The 12,079-nt window shown below is 37.1% G+C and overlaps 1 protein-coding gene across 1 annotated transcript in view; it reads right to left on the bottom strand.

Moving 5' to 3' along the window:
- COG5 (component of oligomeric golgi complex 5) overlaps positions 1–12,079 on the bottom strand; it is a 382,415-nt gene that overhangs the window by 124,105 nt on the left and 246,231 nt on the right. The window contains exons 11-12 of the mRNA XM_007945097.2: positions 6,882–6,994; positions 6,555–6,632 (exon numbers count right to left, since the gene is read on the bottom strand). Coding sequence (XP_007943288.2) covers positions 6,555–6,632; positions 6,882–6,994 — 191 coding nt within the window. The remainder of the gene's footprint in view (positions 1–6,554; positions 6,633–6,881; positions 6,995–12,079) is intronic.

Genomic DNA, 12,079 nt, shown 5'->3' with positions numbered 1-12,079 from the left:
ATGGCATGATATCAACAGATGAATGGATAACCAAACTACGGTACATTTGCACAGTGGAATATCATGCTAAAAGAATAACGAAGAATACATAAATCATCTCACAACGTGGATGAATTTGGAGGACATTCTGCTGAGTGAAATAAGTCAATTACAGAAGGACAAATACTGTATGAGCCCATTATTGTAAAAAGTGAAGAAAGGTTTACTTAGGGAAGGAAACTGACTTTGTAGGTTACTGGGGTTGGGAGGGAAGAGGAAGGAAAATCTTGGACTAGTTGGGGGTCACATATTGATTTGGGTGAGGTGAGGGACAGTATAGAAAGAGTCTTTGACCAACATGATGACACTGGGGAAAGGAAGGACACTCAAACATGCACATAAGACAGACAATAGAGGCAAATAATAGTATACGCACAATACTGCATTACCTGTAACACCAAACACCAGGCTACAGATAAATGCATAATCTAGTGAGAAGATCAGGTGGGGGCTGGCGAGCAGGAATGTACCCTAGACCAAGGATAGATTTAGCTGAAGATAATCTTACATATGCACTTGTCCTACAAAACTAGCCACACACATTACAGAAGCAACAGAAGACAGTAACCTCTGTCTTCTGGAGTAAACTCTCAGAGACAACCATACACCTTGGAAGAGAGAATCACTGGGCCTGCTGACTCGGAACCATAGTCCTGTGGGACGCCAAGCTCAACTGGTACAACATAATACACAAAAATCTTGTTCTACAAACTACTTTGGTGACTATTGACTGGAGTCTTAAAAGCTTTTGAATCGCCATCTAAGATGTAAATATTGGTCTCCTCTCACCTGAAGCAAAGAAGAGTGAAGAAAATCAAGGCATCTGGAAACAATTAGTCCAAGGATATGATGGACCTTGAGACCAGAAGAACTAGGTAGTGCCCAGCTACCCATGTCAACCACTTGGAAAGGGATCAGACCTGGAGATCATGGACAGAGCAGGAGGAAAATGTGAAACAAAATCCAAAAACACAAAAATGACCAGAATTACTGGTTGGATAGAGTCTGGTGGAACCCCCAAGACTATGGCCCTGGGTTACCCTTTGGGCCTAGAACTGGACTCACTCCTATGGACTGGCTCTCAGCCCAACAGCTGTTGTTGTTGTTATGTGCCATCGAGTCAGCCCCGGCTCATAGCAACCCCTCCTTGGGTTTCCAAGGCAGTATCACTACAAAAGTAGGATTGCCCAATCTTCCTTCTGAGGAGTGGCTGGTGGGTTTGACCCGCCAGCCTTCTGGTTAGCAGTCAAGTGCCTGAGGCACTATGCTACCAGAGAAAGACCTAAATGCAGAACACCTATCCCAAGGTGATGCACCCACCTTCTCTAGGAAGATATACCCCTTAGAGCAATCGGCCATGTGATACCAGGGACAGAATTCACATAGAGGGAAAGCTGGACAGAGAGGAGTGCATAGTTAAGAAGGGGACAGAGAGGGGGTAGTCACAGGGACAGGAAGGGAGGAGAGTTTGTTATGGTCAGGGATGGTAACTGAGGTGTGAAATCAAATGCACATGAACTGTTGAATGTAAAACAAATTTTGCTCTGTAAATTTGCACCCAAAGCACAGCAAAATAAAAAGAAAGAAAGAATAGCATATGATCCCTGAATTTTTGGTTGAACTTGCTTCTAATACCATCTGGGCCTATTAGTTTCTTGGTATGAAGACTTTAAACTATTGAATCAATTTCTTTAAAGGTTATGGGACTATGGATGGCTTCTAATTTTACTGGAACATTCTGGAAAGTTGTATTTTTTTCTAGAAAGGTGTCCATTTTGATCTGTTTTAAAATTAGTTGGCACTAACTTTTCCCTAGTACCCTTTTCTTTAGATATAATGTTAAACTTAGAGAGAGGTTGCAAGAGTTGCACAAAAAAATGCCATACACTACAACATACGCACTCAGATTCTTCACTTGTTAAAATTAAGCCATATTTTCATTTTCCTTCTCTCTCTCTGAACCTTTTTAGAGTAAGTTGTACATATGTTTTCATTCCTTTTGGATGAATACCTAAGGACTGGATAGCTGAGTCATATAGAAGGTGTATGTTTAACATTTTAAAGGACTGTCAACCTGTTTTCCACGATGGTTTTTACAATTTTTCATTTTCTATGAGCAGTGTACCGGGAGAGAGACTGGGAAATCTACTTCTGTAAAGATTTACCACCTCAGAAACACAAAAGGGGGTTGCTATGAGTCGAAATTGACTCAATGACAGTGAAGGTTTTTTTTTTTTTTTTTTTTAAATGAGCTGTGTATGAGAGTTTCAGTTGCTCCATAACTTAGTATGGTCAGTTTTATAAATTTTAGACATGTTCTTCTTTGATATCTATGAAATACATGTTCAAATCTTTTGTCTAATTTTTAAATTTTGTTTTTGTTTTTGTTTTCTTATTGAGTTCTGATAGTTCTTTTTATGTTCTTGATAGGAGTCCTTTATGAGATATGTGACTTACAAATATTTTCTCCCAGTCTGTGGCTTGTCTTTGCATTCTGCTAACAGAGTATTTCACAGATCAAGAGTTACCAATTTTCCGAAAGTTCAAATTACCAATTTTTCTCTTTATGGATCATGCTTTTGGTGTTCCATCTAAGAGATCTTTGTCTACCACAAGGTCACAAAGATTTTCTCCCATGTTTTCTTCTGGAAGTTTTAAAATTCTAGGTTTTATATTATTTTGAGTGATTTTTTTAAAAAAATATAGTACAAAATATGGGTCATAGCTTTTTTTTTTTTTTTTGCATTTGGATATCTAATTGTTCTAGCACTGTTTGTTGGAAAAAAATCTATCATGGTGCTACTGATTAGCCTGTAAAACAATTTTTTGAAAATTACTTGTCCTTATATGTGTATGTATATTTCTGGAATCTCTGTTATACTCCACTGATCTATGTGTCTAACTTTTTACTGACTCCACAGTCTTGAAAATTGCAACTTCATGTCTTGAATTCAGGTAATACTAGTCTTTCAATTTTTGTTTTCTTTTTTTCACTAGGAATGGATATTGAAGTCTGTCAAATGCTTTTCCTTCATCTATTCAGATGATCATATGGTTTTCCTTTTTTAGTTTGTTACCTTTCCTTTTATATTATTTTAATATAATATTAAAGCCTCATTATATCTTCATAAAGGAGCAATGGTGGCATAGTGGGTAAGACATTCAGTTGCTACTCAGAAAGTCAGTGGTTCAAACCCACCAGCTACTAAGTGGGAGGCAAATGAGGCAATTTACTTCTATAAAGATTTACCATCTTGGAAACCCAATGGGGGCTCGTTACAAGTTGGAATCATCTCAATGGCAGTGGGTTTATTATTATTATTTTTTATACTGCATTGTGGATAATTTCATCAATTCTATCTGCCAAGTCTCAAATTCTCTTTTTAGCTTTATGTAATCTTCTGTTTCACCTATCTGCTGACTTTTTTTTATTTCAATAAATTTATTTTTAATTTCTAAAGTGTCTATAAGGTTCCTTTTAAGATCTTCTTGATCTTTTTTATATAGTCATTTGTTTCTCATTTATTTTTATCCCATTCTTTTAAAAAATATTTCAGGTATAGGTATTTTAGATCATTATCATCAGATTCTAATATCTGAAGTCCATAAAGTCCTTTAGTCTCTAATATATCATATTTCTAATATCTGAAGTCCATAGAGCCCTTTAGAAATTCTTTAGAAGTCTAAAATCTGTTTTGCTCTATTTTTTTTCTGATTCTCACTCATAGTTTCCAGTTTATTTATAAAACAGGTGATTTTTTTTTTTTTTTTTTTACTGCAAGCTCTTATTTAGCTGACCTTAATATGTAGAGAAATTTGATGGCTAAAATTAGCAATGCTTTCCTGTGGAGAGGATCTGCATTTACTTTTCCTAGGAGTGAGGCATCATTACCAATCCAGGACCAAGTCAACCACCTGCATGGATCTCAGGTCACAAGGTTACTGGGTTCACTCTTTCATCTCCCTAGGGTCCACGTCTAGAGTGCTGATCTTATCATTGGTACAGACAACTGACTCCAGTGCAATCCCAGCTTTTCAAGTCACTTCTAGCTCACAAATCTCTACGACAGTTTCAACTCTTTTGTCTGTGTATATAATGCTTAGAGACCCTCTTGAGTTTTGCAGGTCTGACAGTACATAAAAAATGAGGTTTTAAATATTTATCCAGAATTTATTCATACTGTTGTTGGTTGGAGTGTCCTTGATAATATCTGGAATACCAAACTAGTAAAATTCAACCCCTCTAACTATTACAGATGAGAATATTACTGATGTAATTGTAAATTTAACTGGCTCACCACCTAAAACACTACAGATAATGAGTTAAGCATCTTTCTAATAACATTAAAAAGGCTTCATATTTGGGTGCCCTAAAATTTTTCTGAGTAGTCTTCAATACCATTATCAAATCATATGATATGTTTAAAGGGCAAAAAAAGACACATTCTTTTTCACAGTCAGAATTCTCATTAGTATTATAGCTGCTCAAAATGCTGAACACATTCAAAATTTAGCTTAATGCATCCTACACACATGATTACAAGATTCTGTTCGATGATAAAAATTGCTGGCTTAGGAATTAAAGTACCATATCTACACTCCCACATACAGCTAAACTGGCTTAATTCCACAGATGAGAATCGACAACCTGTTTTCCACTATGTGGATCCTGAACAGTCAATAATTTGTTGCAGTCATTTTCAAGCAAAGTGTTATATACAGTATTGATTATTATATAATGATAATAGAACTCTTAACTGGTTTTGAAAGAAACAAAAATGGACATTTTAAAGTCTAAAATCTGCTTAATATTCTCCTTTGAAAATGAGATGATTTATCCATTATTCAGAAAATACAATATAGAAGACAAAAGAATACTCATCCCTGAAATACTATGGATAGTTAATATGAATTCATAAGTAGGGATGTCTTTTCAAATTACACTGTGAACTGAAAATTACAGGCTAATTTTACATTACAAGTTAGCCAGGGCATTCATTAAATTTAGCAGAAGCAGAATTAGTGATCTCAATTAAGAATAGCATAGAGAAAAATCTGAACAAAAAAATACATTCAAAAGACTCTATTTAAATAAAATATTCCTAAGATTTGTTACACCTGATAGGATTGTTGGTCCAGTTTGATTTTATAGGCAATTCATTTATGCCTTTTTTAAGCTTTGATATATTCTTCACAATGTGATGAACATCTTTTTCAAAAACCTTTTCAACTAATGGGAGGGAACTCTGGGGGTGTAGTGCCTAAGGCATTTAACTGTTAACCAGAAGGCTGGTGGTTCAAACCCACAAGCCACTCCTTGGAAGGAAGGTTGGGCAATCTACTTCTGTAGTGATACCCTCAGAAACCCAAGGAGGGGTTGCTATGAGTCGGATCTGACTCAACAGCAGTGGGTTTAGTTTTGTTTTTTCTCAACTAATAAAGCATTACAGAAACAATCATTAGGGAGAATTTTTTTCTTCTCTTGAAGGTTCCTGAGATAAAGCTCTCCATACTGCTACGAACTGGAATCAAATATCTTAGCAAACAACAAGGCAAAATTGGCAATATTAACCTGAAAATAAAGTTTTTAAAGTAAATCTAAATGTTTACACTTTGCCCAATAAAAGCATATAAAAGATTTGATAATTTTTATAACACTTCACAGAAGAGATCTAAAGAAAATTATTTTCACTATCTTTATAGCTGTAAAATTACCAAATGTTACATCATAAACTCATGATTCTTTAGTAAAGGGAGAAATACAGTCTTCACACATTCAGAGTAAATTCTTGATGTGTGTGTCTTTATGGAATGGACTGCACCCACTCACGGCCACTCCAGTATCTCAGAGTGGATCTGTGCTCAGGGGCTTTTCAACAGCTATGACCTTTTGGCAGCAGACTGCCAAGCCTTTCTCACAAGCCATCTGTGAGTGAATATGAACCACCAGCCTTTTGGTTACTAGCGGAGCATTTAACCACTTGAGCCACCCAGGGACTCCTGCCTCTTTCTGTCTCTCTGTCTCTGTCTCGTTTCTGTCTCTCTCTCTCCACACACATACATCAGGTACACCTCGGAGATAACTGTAGGTTTGGTTCCAGTCCATCACAATAAAGCAAATATCACAACAAAGCAAGCAACACCATTTTTTTCTTTAATTTCCCAGTCATATAAAGGTTATGTTTACACTATACTGTAGTCTATCAAGTATTGTGAGAATTACCAAAGCGTGACACAGAGACATGAAATGAGCACATACTACTGGAAAAATGGCTCTGACAGACGTGTTCAATGCAGGCTTGCCACAAACCTTCAATCTGCACAAAACATAGTATCTGCGAAGTACCATAAATTGAGGTATGCCTGTACAGATACTGCAAAGAAAATTTACAGTTGTCAGGAAATATACTTCCCAATTATCATTTGACATATAGTGTCTCTGCAAGTAAGGAACATGACTAATGCTGGCTTATGGAAATAGATGAAAGTATTTTCATTTAAACATTTAAACATACCTGAACTATTTCTTCAATGAAACAAATGTGAGAAACGGGATCTCTTTTCTTGGCTAATACTTTTTGTAGATGTTGTACCTAAAAAAAATAGGAGGAGGGGGATATATATAATTGGGTATTTTCAATTGAAACAAATGAAAAGCTTAGGTACTAGGAAAGTAAGGAAAGGGAAATAGAATTTTGCTAGAGTCTTTAAATACGTTGTAATCAGCTAACATAGATATTTTAAGTGTCCAAAGATTTGAAACAATCTGTACAAGATCAGACAACTTGGAATAATCAAGATCTACCATAATTTAAATTCTTTCCCCTCCCTAGGCTACTTACCTGTCCACACACAGTGCAGATGTGATCCATAAGTTTCTCCATGTTGGTCCAGAGAGAAGCACGAAAAGCTGCGGTATTTCCTGGGGTTGGCATCGTAGATCTCCCAGGACCCCCTGCATATGAGTGATGGAGATGAGAAAATGTTCTAAATATAACAAAATATATCTTATTATACAAAGTATATACGTGCTAAACAAAATGAGAACTTCTTTCAAGAAATAATTTATTATATCAAAAAAGAATCCCACTTTTTGTGCTTAAGAAAAGGGCAATAAGAACACACATACATATACACAAATCCAAAAACAATAAATAGAAATTTAGGAGAACAGATTCCTAAAAAGGGGGAACAGTAGCAAAGCAAAAGGAATAAGGACAGAAAACATGGGGCTTCAGGTGCTTTGCTAAACTTTTTCATATAGTTTTGGCTTATAGTCCATATAAGTGTTTTAAGTAATACAAAACGAACATTAAATTTAAAAAGAATTTTTTTATAAAAGTTAACCCTAAAACTGAATTCAAAAACAAAAGGAAATGAACTTAACTGAATATCATATTGACAATGCCTAAGGTACCTGACTGCTAACCAGAAGCTGGAGGTTCAAACCCACCAGCCACTCCTCGGAAGGAAGATGGGGCAATCTATTTCCATAGTGATACTGCCTCGGCAACCCAAGGAGGGGTCGCTATGAGTCGGGGCTGACTTGACGGCACATAATAACAACAAAAACAATACAATCATATCAAAAAAACAATTCAAGTAATCTTAAATCACAGAACCATGACCGATTCACTTTTAGTGAGATACATTTTGTAGACAAAAAGAATTACAAAGAAATAGTGAATTTTACTTAAAAAATTTGTTGCTGAAAATAGTGTTGATGTAGTAAGTCTGAAACTCGTTTAGTTGTCTTGTGTTGTTGTTGTTGTTATGTGCCATCGAGTTGGACCTGACTCATAGCGACCCCTCCTTGGGTTTCTGAGGCAGCATCACTACAGAAGTAGATTGCCCCGTCTTCCTTCCGAGGAGTGGCTGGTGGGTTTGAACCACCAGCCTTCTAGTTAGCAGTCAAGTGCCTTAGGCACTACACTACCAGAGCTCCTAGTTGTCTTGTAGGCTACAGCAAATGAAAGCTCACACTGTGAGTGGAACAAAGATTCAAATATGTACTGGGAATTAGAGTATTTCCCGGCTTTGTCCACTGAGAGGGCAGAGAGACAATGACTCCTTACTAGAAATGAGCATCCATAGTGCCCACATTTTGATTTCTAAGCACCACTTCCCAAAAAAAGAAACCAGGGCTCACTAGACAAAAGAGTGATTCCTGATCTGGAGCAGTGAAAATACAAGACTAACCTGGTACACACTGTACCAGGGAGCAAAGTGCTCAAAGGCAAATGGAGATTTTGTCAAAAGGATACTGGAGCTAGCTGGAAGGGGCTTCCATAAAACAAATGTGGGGTAATATGGCTATCTAAAGGAGCCTTTAAAATACATTTTCCAAGTTACTTGCATTGTTGGCAAAGACTAGTAAGGGAAGGCATACAAGGAATAGAGAAATAATACTGTAACAATATGCAATTATTTCTTAAGTTATATAAAGAACAAACTCAACAACGAGGAAAAGATACGTAGGGACTTTTTGAAAATAATAAAATAGTAATCACATTCAGGGAACATGTAGCAATGGCTTATTTTATCAAGAATTATGGGACTCATTAATCCATTCATTTTTTAAATAAATACAAGCAGAACCGTAAGAAGGCATTACTATCTGCTTGTGTTTACTTGAGAGAAACTGGGAACAGAGAAGAGGTCCCAGTCACCAGGTCCACTTGTTTGGGAGACCTAAGTTTTCTTACTGCAGAACAACAGAAATATTTTTATCCTCTTAAGCTAAACACAACTTGTGGAAGATACAAATTTGACAGAGATTTTGAACTAGCTGAATATAGAACAGGTGTATAAAGGAAGAGGAGGAAGAATAATTAAAACAAAAACTGATGTCATTATAGTCAGCTTTAAAAGACTCAAAAAACAAAATAAATGGTGTCATAAACTAATTTTTATTAAAGTAATAGAAGAAAATAAAGTTCCTCAAAGAAATAATACTTGAGAGTGACTTCTAGTTAAGGATGGTAAAGGCATTTTCCTACTCTCTTGTTTTGAAAGCCAATTAAAATAAGAAAAACGAAAAGTAGATAAAAAATGCCAACTTCAGTGAAACAAGGGAACAGCTAAAATACCAAGCTTGAGATGATAAAGCATGTGCTCCAAATGCTGCAGCTAAATCAAAATGAAGAAGGAACCAGACAGCTGACATCTTAGAACACTGTTGTTATAGTCAGTGGTGTTTCCATTCAGAAATGACAACTAACAGACAATAAGGACAGGGAAGATGGCGAGAAGGTAAATGTGCTAATTTCCCACTTTCAGTGGCAGAGAAACAAGAGATTTAATAAATATTAAAATATAAAGAATTACTTCAGTTTCTGAATGTTTTTCATAACCTAATTTGTTGTTGTTGTTATGTGCCATCGAGTCGGCCCCGACTCATAGCGACCCCTCCTTGGGTTTCCGAGGCGGTATCACTACGGAAGTAGGATTGCCCAACCTTCCTTCCGAGGAGTGGCTGGTGGGTTTGAACCGCCAGCCGTCTGGTTAGCAGGCAAGTGTCTTAGCCACTATGCTACCAGAGCTCCCAACCTAATTTGTTACAAATTTTAATTTCATATAAACTTCTAAGTATTATGTTGAGCTAAAGTAAGACTTTTTTTATTTTATTAAGTATATATTTAAAATGAGTATGGTTAAACTATAGTGCTTAGGGTTACACACCTGGGTGATGAAATTATAAAAAGAAAACACAAGGAAGTGATTAATATAAATGTTAGGATAATGGTTACTTATGACAGGAAGGAGGAGGTTATGTTTAATATCCAAAACCCAAAACACCAAACTCACTGCCGTCCAGTCGGATCCGACTCCTAATGACCCCCCCCTTGGGTTTCCAAGGCGGTATCACTACAGAAGTAGATTGCCCCACCTTCCTTCCGAGGAGTGGCTGGTGGGTTTGAACCCCCAGCCTTCTGTTTAGTAGTCAAATACCTTAGGCACTACGCCACCAGAGTCCCCTATGTTTAGTATGGAATACATAAAAAGGAATCTGGAATAACTGGCAAAGTTGGCCTGGGTAGTGTTCCCCTTATAATAATAAACAAAGTTACATGTTTTACTTACATTTTATATAAATGAGCTTTACTTTACAGTAAAAATGACTTATTTTTAAAAAGCATGGATCTTAAAATTCCATGTTCATCTATCTACGTATCTATCCATTTACTCTTCTATCAAGGTATAATGCGTAAAGAAACATGAATTTATGTTCATTGTAGAGTAAAAACCATAGTATTTGAATTGATGAAACGTGAATCTTCTATTTTGTTCACTTTCCCTCATCATCTCCATCAACAGCAGCAGCATAGTCTCTCTTCATTGCTTGATGTTCTTTTTACAATGTAATAATAAATTAAAAAAAAAAAAAAACCACTACCATCGAGTAGGATCTGACACATAGCAATCCCTCCTTGGGTTTTCGAGGTGGTATCAATATGGAAGTAGATTGCCCAACCTTCCTTCTGAGGAGTGGCTGGTGGGTTAAAACTGCAAGCCTTCTGGTTAGCAGTCAAATGCCTTAGGTACTATGCCACCATTATAATGTAACAGAAAACAATATAATGAATACCTACTACCAAACTTAAGAAATAGAACATCAAAAAAAGCAAAGTTTCCAGTATACCCCTCCCTTCCTTGCCCCATTTTCCTCTCTCTCTCACAACAAATAAAGGGGCTCTGGTGGCACAGTCATTAAGTACTCAGCTACCAACCAAAAGGTTGGTGGTTTGAACCCACCAGCTGTGCCATGAAAGAAAGATGAGGCAGTCTGTTTCTGTGAAGATTTACAGCCTTGGAAACCTTGTAGGGCAGTTCTATTCTGTCCTACAGGGTCACTATCAGTTGGAATCGACTCAAGGCAGTAGGTTTTGGTTTTGGTCTCCCCAGAGCTAAAGGTATCTTAAATTTGGTGATTATTATTCCAATGTATGTATTTATACCTTCAGTATGTATGTATGTATGCAAATCAATAAACAGTACAGTCTGTCACGTTCACAGGCTTTATACGTAGTATACTGTATATACCTTTCTGTAACTTGCTTTTTTATGTAATGTTTTTGAGAATTACCTGCTGATATATCTGTTCACTTAAATGCTATGAAGTAGCCTACTTAATAATAACAATAAAGTTTATCTATCCAGTGTTCTATTCGAGGACAAGTTGTTCTCACTTTTTCACTATTATAAACAGTAACATACTAAAAATTCTTATACATCATGCCAGAGATTCTGATAAGAGAAATTATAAGATCATTATATATATAAAATTTTTAACTTTAGGAATAAATTTACAATACTAAGTGGTCGAACCAATTTATTCTCCCACCATCAGTGCACAAGGTTTTGTTCTCATCTAAAACTTAGTTCTGTCTTGTTGTTGGGTGCCATTAAGTTGGTTCTCTTAGACCCTATACACAGCACACTGAAACACCGCCTGGTCCTGCGTGTTGGGTGCCACTGAGTTGGTTCTCTTAGCGACCCTGTGTACAGCACACTGAAACATCGCCTGGTCCTGTATGTTAGGTGCCACTGAGTTGGTTCTCTTAGACCCTGGTACAGCACACTGAAACACCGCCTGGTCCTGTACATTAGGTGCCATGGAGTTGGTTCTCTTAGACCCTGGGTACAGCACACTGAAACACCACCTGGTCCATGTTTTAGGTGCCATGGAGTTGGTTCTCTTAGACCCTGGGTACAGCACACTGAAACACCGCCTGGTCCGTGTGTTAGGTGCCATGGAGTTGGTTCTCTTAGACCCTGGGAACAGCACACTGAAACACCGTCTGGTCCTGTATGTTAGGTGCCACTCAGTTGGTTCTCTTAGACCCTGGTAAGCACACTGAAACACTGCCTGGTCCGTGTGTTAGGTGCCACTGAGTTGGTTCTCTTAGACCCTGGGTACAGCACACTGAAACACCGCCTGGTCCGTGTGTTAGGTGCCACTCAGTTGGTTCTCTTAGACCCTGGGTAAGCACACTGAAACACCGCCTGGTCCTGTATGTTAGGTGCCACTCAGTTGGTT

Source organism: Orycteropus afer, unplaced genomic scaffold, assembly GCF_000298275.1.
Source record: "Orycteropus afer afer isolate SDZICR_OR568_19922 unplaced genomic scaffold, OryAfe1.0 scaffold00007, whole genome shotgun sequence".
Lineage (NCBI taxonomy): Eukaryota > Metazoa > Chordata > Mammalia > Tubulidentata > Orycteropodidae > Orycteropus > Orycteropus afer.
The sequence above is the reverse complement of the archived record's forward strand: the minus strand, read 5'-3'. Positions and strand labels throughout refer to the sequence as shown.